This window comes from Micropterus dolomieu, linkage group LG13 (genome assembly GCF_021292245.1).
Source record: "Micropterus dolomieu isolate WLL.071019.BEF.003 ecotype Adirondacks linkage group LG13, ASM2129224v1, whole genome shotgun sequence".
In the NCBI taxonomy this organism is placed as follows: Eukaryota; Metazoa; Chordata; class Actinopteri; order Centrarchiformes; family Centrarchidae; genus Micropterus; species Micropterus dolomieu.
The window spans coordinates 9,518,261-9,537,144 of record NC_060162.1 but is presented as its reverse complement, the minus strand read 5'-3'; the positions used below and the strand labels follow the sequence as shown (position 1 = coordinate 9,537,144).

The following is an 18,884-nucleotide window of genomic DNA, read 5'->3' as shown; positions in this document are numbered from 1 at the left end:
TTTAAAATGTGTTAGTCTAGGGCTGGTCTACTTGACGTTTTTTTACTGTGTCAGCACACACATACGCTCATTGATGATAATATTATTCAGTTATTTGAGTTAACTTGTGTAAACCTGTTCAGTCATGACTCAGGTGGGTTGATTAATTTAAACCTGTCTGCTCTCCCTCTATGTGTCTCTGCATGTTTCTCTCAGGTGAGACTATAAAAATAGTGATAGAGGAGTATGTGCAGCACCTCAGTGGATACCTGCTGCAGTTGAAGTTTGATCCCACCCTGCTGTATAACTCCCAATTCCAGTATTCGAACCGTATCTCTCTGGAGTTCAGCCAGCTCTACCACTGGCACCCCTTGATGCCTGACAGCTTCCATATTAACGGAGATGAACTGTCATACACACAGTTCATCTTCAACACTTCTGTTCTCACACAATACGGCATTGAGAAGCTGGTGGATGCCTTCTCTCGGCAACCTGCTGGCCAGGTAACAAACAAGACAATGTAACATAATAAATATGCAAAGAATCATCAATTCCATTGTTTTTGAAAACTGACTCTTTGTTAGTTATAACTATGGCATATAATGTACTGTATTGCTTGCTATAGAGATGCATGTGAAGTTTTTTTTGGCATTCACACTTCTTTCTTATTGTGTTCCTGTTTTTCTGGGTGTATATCCTGCTGATAACTGAGGATCACTAATGTGTTTGTACTGTTGTATGATTAACTTGACCTTTTAATAAGAGGGAAGAGTATAACAGTCAAAGCTACAAAAATGATTTTTACGCTGACCAGAAACAAATAATAATATTGTTTTTGGGTTCCCTTTTTGCCACATACATACATTTATGTACTGGCTGGAAACAGAATGAATGTTTAATAGTTACTGTCTTTACATGGATCATTGCATTTACTACCCTACATCAGCGTACACTCTTGAAACTTCACATGTAAGCATATACAACCCAGCAGCACATCCACATGACCAAAGTGCGCTGTTTAATCAATTTCTTTTATTATAATAAAATGCTTTAAGGATAAATCAACACTGTGATGTGGAACGAAAACCATAATACATAACAAATTGAATTTAGCGTAATTCAGCTAAACTGATTCTAATAGTGTGTGATGGGCAACCAGAAAATAACATGGGCTCCTTTTTACAGGATACCAATGTATTAAATCTGATGGATGTTTCATATTGAACATTTAAATATTCCCCTGGAATTAAAATCAGACTAAATAAACAAAATATATCATATTTTAAAAAGATTTCTTATTTTAAATGATTCATTTAATTTTCAAACCTTTGTCCTACAGATTGGTGGTGGCCATAACATCAATGCTGTGGTGACCAAAGTGGCTGTGGGCACCATCAAGGAGTCCCGCCAACTCCGCTTGCAGCCCTTCAACGAGTACAGGAAGCGCTTTAACCTTAAGCCGTACACATCGTTCAGACAGTTCACTAGTAAGAAAAACTTGTTCTGTGTATAGACCACACAACACGAAGTGCAACCTTCAAACCATGTGATTTACGACTTGTGATTACGACTTTTACAAGTCCATAAGAGCAGCTGAACATACATTCTTGGAGGCTGATGGGAATTAGTTTTGCAGCTCTTTGGTCATAAACCAAACTATTGGACAAATTGCCATTTTTGACGTAATGATGGCTCACGTGGAAAAGTCAGGAAGTCACCAAAGTTATTATAATTCTCATAAATGATCAGCTGAATTGTTATTAACTGCAATTCTTGTCGTTACCATTTTCAGGTAACGAGGAGATAGCCCGCGAGCTTGAAGAGTTCTACGGTGACATTGATGCTGTTGAATTTTATCCTGGTTTGATGTTGGAGGAAACACGACCGGGGTCCATATTTGGAGAGAGCATGGTGGAGATGGGTGCCCCCTTCTCCCTTAAAGGCCTCATGGGAAACCCTGTATGTTCTCCAGATTACTGGAAGCCCAGCACCTTTGGAGGCAAAGTCGGCTTTGACATAGTGAACTCTGCCACACTGAAGAAGCTGGTCTGTCTGAACACCAGGACGTGTCCTTACGTGGCGTTTAAAGTACCAACAGAGGAGCGATGGCAAAGAGGGAATGTTGACAGTAAAGTAAAGACTGATGAGCTATGACCCTTTGCAAACACTGGGAGTTTATGGTTTGAGATCCCTATATGAAGGTAAAAGAGGTGGCTGCTAAAAAAAACAAACAACAAAAGTGTTGTGATGTTTGTGTGGAGAACATACAGTAATGCTTGTTTAAAGAGCACTGGAAAGTCACACAGGCTCAAAACATTGAAGGCTTAAACATATGATTTTTGTTAAATGCTTTGTGCCTAAAGAATGAAATACCATCAAAATACATGTTCACACTCTCCAGTAATAAAAGTATACTGTCTGTAGCTTTATTTTAAAAGAAATGTTGACGATGCAAATAACCATTCATTGAAATAAAATTTTAGACACAACATGGATTATTGTCAAATCATTTAAATTTCCAGTAATTAAAATAATGTTTTTGACTATCCATTGTTCTCTCGTGATTGTCTATGCCCACTTCCCCTCACACGCACTGCTCATAGTCTACCCAATCCAGTGTTTCTTTTGGCTTGAGACTGTGTAGTGATTCAGTGGAAGTTAGCAGGATGTACATTTTTTAAATGGACAGGATGCATAGCAAGATTCAAAAACACATTAAACCAAAGCATGATTACCTCCTAGAACATTTAGGTATATTTGGATATGTATGAGATTATTCATGTCAGTTATGTCAGAATTCACATTTTGACAAGATTTGGCCTTAAATGTGTGCTAACTGTCTGTAGTGATTTGCCTTAACAAAAGGGAGAGTGAACCCATATTCAATTATTGGTATGACGTTTTTTGAGAAGTTTACTGTCTTTCCCAGAGTCAAAAACTAATAAATGCCTTAAGACAGACCTTATTATGTATTTTGTGTAGTCTGAAGTTGTGTTGTTGAGTGTCTTATGGGATCAAATTACAATCATAACATGATAATGTTCCCACAGGTATCCAGGAATTGAGCGAAACTAAGCAAATAAATTAAGGGGGCTTTTAAGGGGCGCCTTTTTCCATGCTTTGTCTGAGAGGAGGCCCACAGTCTCAGACTTAAGAAAGAAAACCTGCTGTATATAGTATGTGTCATGTTCAATAGACATATTGCCCTCTAGTTGTGAAGGTAGGAACTATTGTCTGATTATAACGCTTCCAGCATCTTCCCACATTTTCCACGTCAGTTGGATGAACCATGGTATCGTTTTGAGTTTATGAGCCCTCAGTAAAGTCCACATTTACAGTAAGATCATTTCAGAACATCAGACAAAAAAAATTGAAATTGAATACTAATTTCGATGTCAATAACGCCAGAATGAGCTATGTAACTCAATAATTTTGAGTGACTGTGGTGTGGAGTTATTCAGTAATAGTACATTTGGGGCAATATTTGTGTTTACAATGTTGCAACAAATATGACAGATTGAGTAACTCTGATTATTGACGCATATCCCAGAATGCATCACATATCACAGTATGTACACTATATTCCATAATTACAACATCTCCATGGACCTTGAAGGCATCACACTCCGGGGGCGTGGCCTGTGGAAGCTAAATTAGCAGATTAGCCTAAAGTGAGCGGAGGGAGCTGGTGATCACTTACTACCGTTAGTCGGTCACATAATCAAGGTAAGAGTAAAATTACTTGTAAGTAATGGATATTTTTTATGGTTTTTTATAGCTGTACATTTTACATTTTCTCGGTTTGTGGCTAACTAATGTTTACCTTACTGAGTGTCACAGAAAATCAGTGTAAGAAAAGCTAGCTCAGTTGGCTAGTGCTAACCCAGTTGCTCACTTTCACAAACGCTAGCATGTCCTACTGGTTCGCCCCGTGCCCTACTTAATAAACAAGCTAATTGGATTGTCTTTATCCTCCCTCCAGTAGCATGTAACGTGAGATACTTAGGAAGTAACAATACCGGTTGACACGATGAGTAACATTAGCTGGGTTGGCTATCGTAGCTGTCACCTCGGCTGATGTGTTTCTCAGACATCTTAGGTATTGGCTGTAAGCCTTCGCTCCTTACTGTTTAGATGTATTTGAGACATTAACTGTGATATATTCAACGGCAGCAATATGTTTTGTAACGTTATTGTCGCCAAATGGCAGATCAAATCAAACAAAAGAGCTGTAACGTTACGCCACAGTTAGGCATGCTTTTAGCTTCCATTTTGCTGCCTGACCACTGTCAAAAGTGAGAGGGATTTATGGAGGGTGTCTGCCTCCTTGTATCTCCATCTGTCCATATGAGTTGGCTTACATACTGCTCAGTGCATCATTAAAGGCTTCTCAGCCCATGTTTTGTCAATTGACACACTTTGTATAAGCTATGAATAGTGTGGATGTCCTATTTTTGAAAAGCCCTTTCCATCCGACCTATGACAGCTTGGATGACTTTCAGTCAGGATTATTATGCTCCACTGACTAATGTGCTCAGATAGACTCCTATGAGACTAAACTGTTTTTATCTATGAGGATTTAAAGATGAACCAAATGCCAGAATTGTCTCACTGTCCTCTACAATGCTCATGCAAATTATTAGTCAAATTGGAGGATTGTGTGCTTAGTCTACAATGAATTTGATGTTGCTTAATACATAGACTCTCCTCTGCATGCGGTACTAAAGTACAAAAGGATGAGCTCTCAGTCATGTTAATAAATAGAAACACAAAGATATCATCTTTTATGAAAGAATTAAGCTTAGCATTAGGCTTAGCGTTGAGTCTGGACAAAGTTGTGAGTAACATCTGTGCCCTATCATTAACACATTAATAACCATGGTGTCTCTCAGGTGAGCCGTAATCATGACGACTCTGGATGACAAGATCCTGGGAGAGAAGTTGCAGTACTACTACAGCAGCAGCGAGGACGAAGGCAGCGACAACGAAGACGAAGATGGGGAGAAGAAGACCATCCGGGACGCAAGCGTCACTGAGCCTGAAATAGACTACAGCCCCGATGGGAGTGCTGTCAACACAGGTGCTTATACAAGCACACACACATACCAAAAAGTCCCACTGTGCTTCATTTTGTGTATGAATTAAGTGGCCATGCTACACATAATTCTTGACAAGCTCTCTAGTTCTTGAACACACTGGTAATGGTTAAAATCTTTGGTTAGTATAAAATTCTTGAGTAACATGTGATCATCACTTTGTCATTTATATTTAATCAGATATTTACAGTTGTCACCCTGATGACCAATAAAATTGGCTACTCTTTCGTAGGACCAAAGGGTGTCATCAATGACTGGAGGAAGTACAAGCAGCTGGAGGTGGAGCAGAAACAAGAGCAGAAGAAAGAGATGGAAAGACTGATCAAGAAGCTGTCGATGACCTGCCGCTCTGAGCTCGACATGGAAAAAGACAAAGACAAACAAAAAGAGTTGCAGGACAAAATCAAAGGCAAAGTAAGTAGGATGGGGACAAAATGCATACATGGGGAAAGAAATAGTCGTGGCTTACACTTCCTGTTCCTTACGCCATTCTGGCCGTGCATGGTTGCCACAGTTGCTACAGACTTTCGGCACTGGCCAATGGCCATGCTGTTCACACTATGTGACTGATCAGTGACAGGGGGTCACACACTACGCGAGCTGAAAGTGGCGGTGTCACCCGACGCTGGTCCCCAAACCACGTTTTAAAAGAAAAACAAAAAACATGTGAAACGGGAAATGACACGAACCTACACACGAAACAGCTGTTGTTTGTTATTATAAAGATGGTGATTATAAAGACAAAAACACACAGGTAGCAGGGATCGTCTGAGCTACAGAGAGAATCACAGACGGTCGCTGAGCTCCCCGACTGGAAAATCGGGCTAAAAATTGTGTAGTGTGAACTAGGCTTAAGGGAACAGTTGCTGTGGGAGAAATCTAAATACAACCTGATTAACACAGTCCCTGCGCTGTCATCCTCTATTTTTGGACACTAATTATGGATTAGTGAATTTAGTTACACACTATTCACTGTGCATTAATGCCTTTCAACAATTTGACATATACACACATCCCATGTCCTGAGAAGCAAGATCATCCCTGTCATAGTTATAATTGGCCAATTTAGAGATCAGCAATCTTACAATCCAGGAAAAAAAAGTGTTCATTAATCCGAGCATCTCTAAATGAGCAGCCACTCTTTTAAAAGGACAATTTTGACATTGTGAATTTTCGTGTAAAATGACAATTTGCTATTTTTATGAGGGTATGTATTGGACTATTTCTTGTGACCAGCACATTCCTGGAGTCTCCGTTGCTTGACTGGCAACTGCTCCTGGCCAGGAAAATGTTCAGCACATAACATCTGTAATACGGCGAGTTGACCTTTTTTCACCTAGAATTTTGTATGGGTTACACAAACAAGATATATTGTGTTAATTAGTGAGCTTTAGATCTCTTGGAAAGTGGATTTTGTTAACATTGGACAGAACCAGGCTAGCTGTTTCCCCCCATTTCCAGTCTCTGTGCTAAGCTAAGCTAACTAGCTGCTGGTTGTATATTTACCCTAGAAACATGAGAGGGGCATTAATCCTCTGATCTAACTTTTGGCAAGAAGGCCTATATCCCAAAACTGTTCCTTTAACTAACTGGATATGTTTTCCTCTTTGTCTACCCCACAGATGACCATGCAGGAGTACAGTATGCTCCAGGAAGAAGAGGATGATGAAGACTTCCTCCAGCATTACCGAATGCAGCGTATTGAAGAGATGCGGCGCCAGCTCTGCCGTGGCAAACGCTTTGCGCAGGTCTATGAGCTTAATACCGGAGAGGACTTCCTGGAGGCTTTGGACAAGGAGGACAAAAGCACGCTGGTCATGATCCACATCTACGAGCCGGATGTCCCGGGCTGTGAGGCCATGAGTGGCAGCCTGCTGTGTCTCGCTCAGGAATACCCGCTGATCAAGTTCTGCAGCGTACGCAGCTCGGCCATCAGCACCAGCGCACTGTTCAGAGACAGTGCTCTGCCAGCTCTGCTCGTTTACAAAGGAGGGGACCTGATCGGCAACTTCGTGCGGGTCACAGACCAGCTCGGGGAAGACTTCTTTGCTGTAGACCTGGAGGCCCTGCTGCAGGAGTACGGCCTGCTACCTGACAAGCCCCCCATCGTGCCGAAGACCATTCGCAATGGAGCCATCATACAGAACACTGTCAGTGATGAGGACTCAGACCTTGATATAGACTAGAGCCATAATATCTAACATGCATTATATGTTTGGGAAACATTCATACACAGTCTGCATGGACTATAGATCATTTTTCTGTATGTGGGACCCCGTAGTGATGACGAACTGAGCCAGGATAACCATGTTGCTACTCACACAGTAACATACAACCAGCATTGAAGCCAATAGTAAATGCACACAAAACATCGCGACCCAGTGAGTTTTGTCATGACATGTTAAACAAGAGTTATGTTTAATCAGAGTACATTCTAGCCATTATGAATATCGAGGACCTGTTGTTATACACAGTGAGACTAATGTAGGGGTAGGTTAAATGTTTTGTTTGAGCTATGACTGTCAACTATTTATTCTTTGTGTTAAAACACATTTTCCTGTTTTGTTTCATGTGCATCTTCATTGTATTAAGTGTGTTTTCATCTGTAGAATACGAAGCCTCCAGCCCAAACTGACTTTTAGTTAATTTTATAACTTTTATATGTGCTGTACCATTTGAAATCGTGGGAACAATAAACAAACGTTTGGACTCATTGCCTGCTGTATTTTAATTTGTCATAGTTGTTCAAGGTAGGGATGAAGAGTCTAAAACAAAAAAGAGCTCAGGAACGTTGCCCTATTCGATATGTTTATACCAAAGGTGGATTGATTGACTAAGAGTGAAATGAAAAGAGTCACTTGGAGTAACAAACCCACAGACAATTGTTACTCTGCTCTGCAGTTCCCTCCAGCACCACAGAGAATTTAGGCTTTTTAAGCTCATTGTTTTGGTTCTCCAACCCAAAATCCTTCTTCACACTCATCAACCTTGTTCCCAACTGAGTGTTTTTTTTGGAAAAAAGCTCTGATAAATTCATTTTATACTCCCTGCTCAGCACCAAACGGCAGAAAAGGCTGGTGAACATTATTGTATTCACAGATCAGTTCAGATGAATACGTGTGTGTGTGTGTGTGTGTGTGTGTGTGTGTGTGTGTGTGTGTATATATATATATATATATATTTACCCTTTTCAAAGCAGACATTTTGACTTGTCAAACATGGGTGTGATGTTATTAACAAAGCCATCACTGTTATTTGTTCCACCTGTGTTTTTTCTGCAATGTCAAGTCACAATGTAAAACATTTAGCTGCTAAAGAGACAGGTGTTTCCCTCAGGAGTTGCTGGAGACCAAAGCAGAGCTAAGAAAGGATTGATTATTGGTATTTGTTGGGTGGACAGAATCACAACTGTACAACACTGAAGGTGCTGGATGTGTAAATACAACGTTTGGCCAACACATTTACCATAACAACATTATAAGGTGATAATTGTCAGCGTTGTGTTTACAGCTTCTGCTGTCCCTCAGCGGCCAAAAAAAGTAAACAAATGCTACTTTAATAATCATTTTTCATTCAGTTGGTCAAAGTTGAACAACATTTTAGTAATCAAAGGTTTTATACATTGGTTCATCCCATTAGTAGGCATTTATTGTTTTCAAAGATCAGCTCAGATGCTGATACTAGTGTGTATACATGGGCTATTTATATATTTTGGACCTTTTTAAGAGCTGACTTTTTGATCAGACATGGGTGTAATTAATGTTATTAAATACTGGAACAAATCCATCATTAATGTTATTAGTTTCACCTGTGCTTTTCCTGCCATGACATAATGTCATAATGTCTGCTGGGAAAAAAAGGTCTATACTCATGAAATAAGTAGTCTTAATCACTTGGGGAATTATAGTAAAAGTAGGATTATTTATTATTTGGTAACATCTTGACATTTGGAGTTCACATAGTAGTTGAAATCACATTTTTGGTACACTGAGAAGCCAAAAGTTGAGTATTCAGTGTAATCATGTGGTTTCTGGTATAACTCCTAAACAAGAAACTGACAAATGAAACATGAATGAAATGAATGAAACAATGAAAAAACAAATTGGTATTAATAAAAAGTAATAAGATGAGTCACCAGGTTAAACCTGCCATAAATCAGCTTCCTCTGTGATGATACACCAGCATCAGCAGGCTTCTTTCCAGTTCAGTAAGTTCCCCAGAGGTGATTATCCAGCACACTGACTGAAGATAGGTCAACTCATCCAATCCTGTCCACTCAATAATCACTCTGAACAGGAATAGCCAGGACTGGAGCTAATCTCTGCAACCAAAACTCACTATTCATTTTATTTTTAAATGACAAAGTATTGTTTGCACTTATCCCCACTGGCCACAGGATGTTAACTTTACTTTGTATGAAACACTGAGCGACATGGACTAACAGCTAATGTTCTGTGTAGTCACGTTTTCAGTGGACACCAGGCTAACGTAGCCTACAAATAGCTCATCAGCAGCAGGGTGAGACAGACTAATGCCAGCAGCAGGAGGGTTGTTTCTTCATGGAGGGGAGCAGCTGAGCCACAAAATGCATGTTCCAACAGGAGATGGGTTTCTGCACTGATGCCTGCCAGAAAGGGAAAAAAACTGTCACATCATCTCATGCAGGGAGTATTTACCATTAACCTATTACTTGTGTGTGCGACAAATATCATGCTGCTAGAAGGCAGATGTATGGCAGAGTTGATTAACAAAACACTTCTGGTGCTTACATGACCCAGAAGTCTAACTGCTGCCTACATGGCCGTGAAATCAATGCCAACTAATGGTATGGGCTCTGCCACAACTTGCAATTGCTCACTGCAGTGAATCTCCTGGAGGCCTTTCACATCTGCTACCTGACCTCTGAATTCTCTGAAATGTTTTAGTCATGATACGAACCGTGTTCTGACCATTCGTCCCACAGATGCTGGACGTCCTCATCGTGATGTTCGTGGTGCTCATGATGACCTGGGTCTGTATTAAACACACAGATCAGCTGTGTCAAGATGGGGATATGCAAGTGTATTGCAATATCTGCCAATAACACTAATGCATAGGAAACAATTGACCATAATCATGAATAATTATTTCAGTCTTCTGGGTGAGGTCAAACAACAAAAGAGAGGAAGCTGCGTGAGAACAATGAATGAATGAAGACAGCGAGGAAAGGATTAAGAGAAAACAGACACAAACAGGAAATGAGAAGGAGAGAGCAGACTGCTGTGTTGACCTTGGGGCAACATTTCATAAAACTAATATAAATTTCAATAGTAGTCCCACAATGGAGTAGAGGGCATGTATTGTACATCCTGTATCTTGAGATTAAATTCTGTGGAACCAGAAACTAATGCAAAAAAATGTATTGTTGTTCATCAATTAAATTCAAAGGTTTCATTAGCATATACACAAGTATTATGTGTAGTGAAATGCAGAGTAGCATATAATTAAAGCTGTGCTAAAAGACTAGTGTGACTCTTTTCAAAAATCTGAAATAATTTTTTCCCATTACAAGTGTGGATTGAACCTTTTAAAGAATAAATACCCAAAAATGTATTGCAGAAGTAGAAAAAGATTACACCTCTTAATAACTTTCCACTGTAATTATTTTTCAATTAAATAACAAGCGCAGGTAGCCTACTTTTTTGTACTCTTTGGTTACTATCTGTATTTGTTCTGTATATTTAAATGGTAGAGGATTTAGAGTACCATTTGAGTGATGCCAGAGCATCCGTTTGAGTTCCCTGAGGGCTTGGGTGAGGTTCTCCAGCTGGTCATGAAGGTGGATATTCTCCTCTATCAGTGCATGAATTGTATCCTGTAGTTCAAAGCTTCGACTTTGCAGGACCAGCAGAGCCAGGGGCATGAAGAAAAGGACTGACCTTAGTCCCCTCATAGCGACCACAGCACGCAGCTTCTGTCACATCTTCAAAAACAAAAATCCCTCTCATGGGTAAGTCCAAATCCTGTGTAAATGAGATGCGTTTCGCTGCAGAAATGATTGGTGCAGTGTACGTTGTCAGCTTTAACTCAAGGGGAGGTGACAGTGTATTTCTTTCCAAAGCCATGGGTGGAAAGCTGCCAGTGGGCTGCTTTAAAATCTATCCAATGTTTCCACATCAGTGTTCACAGTGACCAAAGCAACATGGGCCCTGTTTGCTTCAGTATAATCTACTTCAAATGACAATGGTATGCTTGGAACAGATGCTGTGTAAACAAATTGTTCAGTTCTTCAGGAATTAATATAAAATCCAGTCCAAAAACAAAGTATTGTGCCAAATGGGTGCATAGATAATCAATACTCCTGGTGTTTGATTAGTTGTAGCTCATTTCTGTCACATGTAGTAGGCTACAGGACGCACATCATCAGTGGGACATCTGGGCGCTGAGGTCAACAGGACGAACTAAAGCGAGGGCTCCATCCTAAGAGTCACCAGAATCTCCTTTCCTTGACCTCGATGGAAAACGTCATGAGGTCAAGGAAAGATGTGAAGGAGAATCCATAAGGACTTAGGAAAAGAGGACCGCGGGGCTCAGAGAATCCGCGTGCGCTTTTCTAAGCGACGTAACTATGCGACGGCGGATGTTACTGCCGTGACGAAACTACAATGTTCTGAAGATGGACTACAAAAAGCGCATCTTTGACACTGCGCCCCGTGTTGTTGTAATGCAGGCCATCTTAAAGATGGACTTAACACAGTGGAAAATATTACTTCATAACCAAGATACCAAAAAGGCAGATGAGGTACCAGTCACTAAATAATGGACAGGGTTGTCACATTGAGAATGCTTGCTCACGCTCACTCTGCTGCCCACCCATGAATCCCAATTGTACGGAAATAAAGTGTTTCCCACAGAATGACAGCGTAACTGTGGCGAAAGAGCGAGCGCCACTGGCCGAGAGGAGATGCATGCGCTGAGCGGCGCTCTGTGATCAAATACGATTTTACCCATTTTAAATAGCAGCGAAATCAATCGAAAATCAATCTGTGGCGATCAGCGTTGATAATGTTGTAGGCAGCCACAAATAAATCAGTGTGTGGGAAACTCCTACTGTAGAGGTCATCCAGCTTGATCTTTGCCTTTATTAAGGCGAGGGTGTCAGCATCTGTGACTGAAGTAAAATCAATTAATGATATTGCTGAAGGCTGGCAATACATAACGTGAGGCTACAGGGTGCAACATAAATCCTCACTTTCATCACGTTACAAGGTAGCTCGCATGGGTCTCAGTTAGGCCTATTGTTGACAGTTTAAGATATATGCATAATAGCAAGTTATGGCATAACAGAGAAACGGCTTAATAGCCAATGGTAACTTACATGGTGATCAACATCCTTTATCCGTCACGGTCAGTGATTTTTTATATTGTAGAAAACACTTTATGGCTTATTTCAACACCCCAAAACGGTGTTGAAACAGAATCAGATTACAAAAAAGCCAAAAGAAAACAAACCAAAAGAAATAAGGTAATTGTATGTCTTAATGTGCATCTGTATTACAAGGATCTTGCTAAATGTGGTCAATGGATTACATCCTTTGAGATTGAGAACGTGCTACACTTTAAATGTTGTACTGCAAGGAATTGTACACAACAGCTGGACTACTTACTTCAGCTTTTGGGATGTTTGGTGCTCTGAAATTAGTAATATTATAGTATACTGCTACTATATCAGTGACACTTGCCATACAACATGTTCTATATTAAGTTGTACTGCTTATCAGGCAGTTAAGACCTGTTCTAATGTTCCACTCAAGCTTGAGGGAGGAAAAACCTTCAGGTTCCATTGAATCGATCATTTTCTTAAATGGACCACAAAATGTACTAATTCAGCATCTTCTCTATGCAATTACAAATACTGGGGAATAACTTGATTGATTACCTACCAAATGAGTGTTGTCAGATATGTAATCAGGATCCTGGTGAAATTAAAGACTCAGAACTATGAGGTGTTTTTTCCAAACAAAAAGCTTTTATTTTTTTATCATGTGTATCAGTTTATGCCGTCTTGGTAGCCCTGGTGCGCTTCTTTTTAACCACAACAGGCTTCTGGCTCTTCAGAATGGCACTGGCACGACGAAGGGCAGCCTGGGGAAACAAATTAGACTCAAGTTGTGTTCCTGACAGCTATAAAATACAAAGTATTAATAAAAAAGAACCGTCATACAAACCAATGTTGTAACTAAATTTGAGAATTTGTTGTGTAAAATCAGAGATTACGCTCACCATGCGCAGGTCCTTCCTGTACTTGTTCTTGCGAATGATGTGCCTCAGGCTGTTGAGGGTGGCGCGGGAGTTCTTGTTGATAGTGATCTTCTCATACGAGCCTGCAGGTTTGTGCTGGCCTGTGCGATGAGAAAACAAAAAAGAAATTCCAATATGACCACATAGCTGTAATGATCCAAAAATAAATAAATAACCTGAGACAGCAAAAAGGTCTTAAGTTACGTAAACCTGCTGTATCCCTTTCAATTGCAGTGCTCACCTGCACCCATGTTTCTTATCCTTATAGTTCAGGGTATGTTAGCTAATTCCATGAATCCAGTGAGTGCAGACAACCATTTAAATTCCTGCTAATGACTGCAACCTGCTAAAACTGTCAATTTGTTCTGCTTCTTGACTTTCTGCAATTCAGGGCATGAGCAACTCTACTTTGAATCAATTGGAAGTTAGTACGCTTGATTCAAGAACGCATCAATACATCACAGAAAGTAGCCACTGTCCCTTAGAAAAGCAACTGATGTATAAAAAAAAAAAAAAAATCCTTTTTACAATTACAGGTACATTTTTCCTTAAAGAAAAAAGTTTGTGCAATACACATTTAGACAGTAATATCATTCAAATAATTAAAGACCTACTGTGAACATCAGGTAAAGTAAGTTTTTATTCCAGACAATAAGTCACTTGTTTTACAGACACAAAGTGGCTGAAGATAGAAATAGTGTCAAATTTTTACCTGCACGCTTCTTCAGAACAACGACGACTCCCTTGCCGTCAGCCGCTGGCTGCACACCTACAGTCTTCTTGTGCACCAAACCATTGAAGCGGAAAGAGTTCCTGGACTTCAGGTTGTTGGGCTCCTGTTACATAAATATATTTAATTCAGATAACCCTAAAGATTAACAATTATGCATTAATTTCAATGTCGAGGCCAATTACGTTGTATTCTGTTAGCTATAGTGTCCATGGAGAAGTTTCTACAGTTTGTATTGCAGTAGTACATAGATTTTGCTGTTGGTATGCAAGAAATCGAAGTACAATCAATGAGTGTGACTTTTGAATGCCACTGCCAATTCAGACTCAAAGAGAATACAAATGTTTTTCTATTGATGCAATATTAATTACATTTCACAAAATGCACCTCCTCCACTGCCTTTGTATAATGGACTGTTGGCCCATACTGTCTTGTGCATAAACAGCACACTCACATCGGTCTTTGAATCTTCTAAGACTTTTTGACGAGTAATTTTGTGACTTTTACTGTGTAATTACACTACATTCTTAAACTCTGGTTAAATTTGCAATGTAATGTTGAGTTGGGACAGAGGTCTGGGTTGGTAGGCAAGTGGCCTGAGCAGAGACAGTGTTAAGTTCTCTATATAACGTCTCTCGAGCTACTCACAGTACTGTAGGTCTGTCCGTTCCTCTTGATGAGGAAGCTGGAGCAGTTCCTGATGATCATCCACTGCAAATGGGACGACATGTTGAACCTGTACAAACAGGAGAAAGTGTTACTGAAATAACATCCATAGCCAACTGAAAGCAATTTCCAAGCGCTTGCAACTGACAGGCGTCATTTGTTTGCTACCATTTTCTTAATAAAAACTAACGTAAGCGCTACCGGTTGAGTGGGGAAATTACGAGCCAGTGTGTGAGTATTGTAACACAAAATACATTGTGTATTTAACGTTTGAGCTTATCTCCATAAAACACAGAGCTGTTGTTACGTTGAAGGGCAGTTTGCTTGAGTTAGCTCCACTGCTCTGCCCTAAAGACGGATCGAGCACGACGAGGCCTAATGTGGGCGACGTGCTCACAAATATTCTTTACATTTTTACAGCCTACAGAGACATTTTCTGCCACCTGGGATGTACACAACAAGCAACACAACAATAATATATTTATTTCAGAGACTAAATACAAGTAGGGACACAAAACAAATTAACTTTAGTAACCGGCTATTAGCTGCCGAGGCGACCACGTTACCTTTTAGCGGAGGAAAAGGACCGGAGAGAGCGGAAACCTCTTTACGGATCCTCTGTCACAGATCATTGCGCGCCACTCACTACATTTTCTAAAACATTTACTATCGAACCGACATTTTAGCACATTTAAAACAAACACGCTGAGTCGTTATTATCGGCACTGTAGTTGTTTCATTAGTATCATGACGCTATATCCTACGTGAATGTTTTTTTACGGAGTACTACTTATCCGCAAGCCCAGCGGAGGAACATGTACTCACCGCTCCCTGTGAAAGCCCGACGTCATTAATGCGCGCCTCGTGTTTACAGACAGCCGTCCAAAATGTCTATATCCAAATGTCAGCTGTTCTCACCCTAAAAACGGCCCTCCTAATTTAGATTATAACGTAGTTGCATGTGGAGGGTAAGCACAGATTAAATATAACTGTAGAGAAAATTAGCATTTTTTTGGACGCAGATGTTGTGAACTGTTTTGTGGCAGTTGTCTGAATGTTGATGTGATTGGAAGCTATAAACCAAAAAGCTGTCAGCGGTCTAAGTCCTCTGTAAAACTGCTCATTACAAAGTTACGATGTGATGTAACATGGCAGCTGCATGCGGTGTCTTAATGTAAGTAGTCAAACATGGATGAAGAAGAAGATCTGGAGACACTTGGTGAGCAACTGTACAATCTGATTTACCCCAAACACAAAGAGACTGCTGGAAAACTCACAGGTGAGTTGACCCGCAGGGCAGATTGTTACTTATTTTCTTACATTAAAAATATGACCTATTAAAACCAAAGTTTCCACGCCTGCCTGTGTGTTCCAGGTATGTTGCTGGAGCTGCCAGGTACCGTCCTGAGTCAGATGCTGCAGGACGAGGCCACGCTGACCGCAGCCGTGGAGAAAGCCCTCAGAGCCCTACAGCTGGCACAGGAGCCCAGGTACAGCAATGGGAAGGGGGTTGCCAGACCTGATCTCCCTCCATCATCCTGAACAGGCTGGTCTTAAACAGTATGTGGGTCCTCATTTCTGAGGCTGATGCAATCCCAGCAGAGGATTTAGGTGCAGAAGGGCATATTAAATGTAACAGAGATTATTATTCCATTAAACAGTCTGAGGAAAGGTAGTTTTACCCATGAAGGTAACATCAGCTATTTACAGCCAAGTTTAGGTCAGTGTGTTATTTTAGGAACAAGATGTTTATGCTGTATGTCAGATTCTTAAAAATGGCACAGAACTACAAACTACACAAATTGTGTATTCTCATGTCACTGCAACTCTTTGCAGCAAGGTAAGATGTAAGGACGAAGATGATGTGTCCATGTCGTCTGACTCTCTGGGGGAGCAGCTGTTTGAGCTGGTGGATGTTTATAACACTGGCCACTCACAGAAAATCACAGGTAGGCAACCACTCCGGTGACTCAACAAACACCTAATAACTTACACATGCTTAATGTTTTTGAGCAGCTAAGGTTACAGTTTACAGTTAGACTGTAACAGCTGTGCTAAGTTCAGAGTGATTTCTATAACAACATACGTTTGTTTTTCTAAAACAAATTTCTCATTTGATTTGGTAAATGGCAAAATAAAAAATTGGTTTTGATTTTCCGCTTAACTGATTAAAACAGAGGATGAATCCTACTGACCTGCTGATCCTCTGACTTTTCCTCTAGCACCACTGAGGTTGAGATTTATAGTTTTGAGTGAAATGTCTTCACAACTGAAGTGAATTGCCATGACATGTTCCCATCTGGATATTTGTAAGCACTTCACTGATCTCTCTTTTCATCTAGCACCATCACCAGGTTAAAATTTATTTTATTTGTCCGATACTTTGCTTGAGGACCAAATAGCATCAGCCCGAGCTGTACTTTTATGTTTAGCAAATCTTAGCATGCTAACACCTTAAACAAAGATGGTGAACATGGTAAACACTACACCTGCTAAACATCACCATGTTAGCATTGTCTTTGTCAGCATGTTGCCATTCTAAAGTTAGCACTGAGCTCAAAGCATTGCAGTGCACCTAAGTACAGCCTCACAGAGCTGCTAGTGTGGCTGTGGACTCTTAGTCTTGTTATAATTTATATTCTGCAGATTAATGTATGAACAACGAGTGTGTCATACATTAAAATATGATCTGCTGTTTTTTAACAGGAATGCTTCTGGAGCAGCGCAAAGAGGCAGTTATAAACCTTCTTTCAGATCCAAAACAGCTGGAAGAGCAGGTGAACTTTGCCCTGAAGACACTTAAAGAGTATGTGACTTGTTACTGCTTGTTGAATAAACATTTGCATACAAGGGCACACATTCAATACTTAACAGGCCACTTGCTATTTAAATCTACAAAATAAAATATTTTAAGAAGCACCAATATTCATTGATAAATTACAGTTAAACCATTTGTTTGAAGTGATGTTCATGATGCTTCCCTTCAGGCAGAACCCGGAGGAGACAGACATCAGTGACTCGTCGGACACTGATGACACAGAGAGGCTGGGAGAGAAGATCTTCTCACTGGTGGAGGAGCTAGATCCACGTCATGCAAATGATATTACAGGTGACCTGATACTCCGTCTGTAGTAGCATTCCCTGTAAATATCCTCAATCTTCCTAGATGTAATATCTTTGTAAGTTTATCATTTTTCTTATTGTATATAGGCTTTGTAAGGTGCAGATAAAGATTAAATGTCTAAACATAAGGCTAATATATACAGTATATATCTCTATTTGTGCAGGTATGCTACTGGAGATGGACCCAACTGCTCTCCAACAGCTGCTCAGTGACCACACAATGCTGGAGGGTGCTGTTCAGAAAGCACAAGCAGCACTGGACACTTAAAAATGAACTCTTTCTACTTGAACAGAAGAGGACAACAACAGTTTACGCACAGAATAACACATTATACATATTTTAACGCATACTGACTTTTAATGAACTTGGATAACGTAATGCTGGGAAGAGCTTATACATCACTACAGGAGATCATGGTAATACAAGTTACCTATTACATAACCAGCTATCTTTGATTTATACTGATTGTTGAGTGGACTGTGGACAGTCAAAGTTTGATCTACTGTAAATGACTGAAGAGTCAAGTCAGCCTCTTCTTAACTGAAATGAATATTGCCCCTTCCTAATACGGGTGCTCACTTCACTGGTATGTGATTGTACAAAACATCAGAATCATTGTTCCTTTATGAAAAAGTTTACAGCAGGCTGTAAGAGAGGATTTACATGTAAGGCTACAAAAGAAGTGCTTATCTAGGTGTTGTCATGCTATGACAATTTATTTGATTTTCTGTACTGAAATATTGATCATACTGCTCATATTGATGTAACTGTAAGTTGATGCTAACACAAAATACAGCAGATTATATCTAAACTAAGGAAGCACATTTGGCCTGTCTGCCCATCACTGCTCCAGACTGGAATATGCTCCATATTTGTATAGCGCCTTTCTAGTCTTTTTGAACTCTCAAAGTGATTTTTACATTGACTCACATTCATACACTAAGCCTAAGTGCCTAACATTCACTCACTGAGCCTAAGTGCTCAAACAGAATCTAACATTCACACACTA

At 40.1% G+C, this 18,884-nt stretch overlaps 3 protein-coding genes across 4 annotated transcripts in view; 2 read left to right on the top strand and 1 right to left on the bottom strand.

Annotated features, from left to right (window-relative positions):
• Positions 1 to 7,789, top strand: part of pdcl (phosducin-like) — a 17,668-nt gene extending 9,879 nt beyond the window's left edge. The window contains exons 9-14 of the mRNA XM_046067618.1: positions 196 to 482; positions 1,319 to 1,466; positions 1,772 to 2,126; positions 4,875 to 5,059; positions 5,308 to 5,489; positions 6,698 to 7,789. Of these exons, the coding sequence (XP_045923574.1) occupies positions 196 to 482; positions 1,319 to 1,466; positions 1,772 to 2,126; positions 4,875 to 5,059; positions 5,308 to 5,489; positions 6,698 to 7,261 (1,721 nt within the window). The 3' untranslated portion in view covers positions 7,262 to 7,789. The remainder of the gene's footprint in view (positions 1 to 195; positions 483 to 1,318; positions 1,467 to 1,771; positions 2,127 to 4,874; positions 5,060 to 5,307; positions 5,490 to 6,697) is intronic.
• A 5,272-nt stretch (positions 7,790 to 13,061) lies between these two features.
• On the bottom strand, positions 13,062 to 15,306 carry rpl28 (ribosomal protein L28). The gene is made up of 5 exons (XM_046067432.1): positions 15,287 to 15,306; positions 14,734 to 14,821; positions 14,068 to 14,191; positions 13,338 to 13,456; positions 13,062 to 13,199 (listed from the first exon to the last, which is right to left on the bottom strand). Exons 2-5 carry the CDS (start codon positions 14,812 to 14,814, stop codon positions 13,110 to 13,112), a joined length of 414 nt encoding a protein of 137 aa, XP_045923388.1. The 5' UTR covers positions 14,815 to 14,821; positions 15,287 to 15,306; the 3' UTR covers positions 13,062 to 13,109.
• Positions 15,307 to 15,618: 312 nt separating this feature from the next.
• Positions 15,619 to 18,697, top strand: LOC123982075. 2 transcript variants are annotated; one of them, XM_046067431.1, is made up of 6 exons: positions 15,619 to 16,030; positions 16,127 to 16,241; positions 16,588 to 16,700; positions 17,458 to 17,528; positions 17,743 to 17,860; positions 18,039 to 18,697. In XM_046067431.1, exons 1-6 carry the CDS (start codon positions 15,940 to 15,942, stop codon positions 18,140 to 18,142), a joined length of 612 nt encoding a protein of 203 aa, XP_045923387.1. In that variant the 5' UTR covers positions 15,619 to 15,939; the 3' UTR covers positions 18,143 to 18,697. The 2 variants fall into 2 exon arrangements, with proteins under 2 accessions (XP_045923387.1, XP_045923386.1); XM_046067430.1 differs by having other exon boundaries at positions 17,458 to 17,557; positions 17,739 to 17,860.
• Positions 18,698 to 18,884: the final 187 nt, after the last annotated feature.

Excerpts from the sequence above, each read along its gene's own strand:
- rpl28 (XM_046067432.1), bottom strand. The coding sequence starts at position 14,814 with ATGTCGTCCCATTTGCAGTGGATGATCATCAGGAACTGCTCCAGCTTC. Across the intron at positions 14,192-14,733 it reads ACGGACAGACCTACAGTACT|GAGCCCAACAACCTGAAGTC; the intron begins GTGAGTAGCTCG and ends TTTATGTAACAG. Across the intron at positions 13,457-14,067 it reads TGTTCTGAAGAAGCGTGCAG|GCCAGCACAAACCTGCAGGC; the intron begins GTAAAAATTTGA and ends CTCATCGCACAG.
- LOC123982075 (XM_046067430.1), top strand. The coding sequence starts at position 15,940 with ATGGATGAAGAAGAAGATCTGGAGACACTTGGTGAGCAACTGTACAAT. Across the intron at positions 16,031-16,126 it reads GACTGCTGGAAAACTCACAG|GTATGTTGCTGGAGCTGCCA; the intron begins GTGAGTTGACCC and ends TGTGTGTTCCAG. Across the intron at positions 16,701-17,457 it reads CCACTCACAGAAAATCACAG|GAATGCTTCTGGAGCAGCGC; the intron begins GTAGGCAACCAC and ends GTTTTTTAACAG.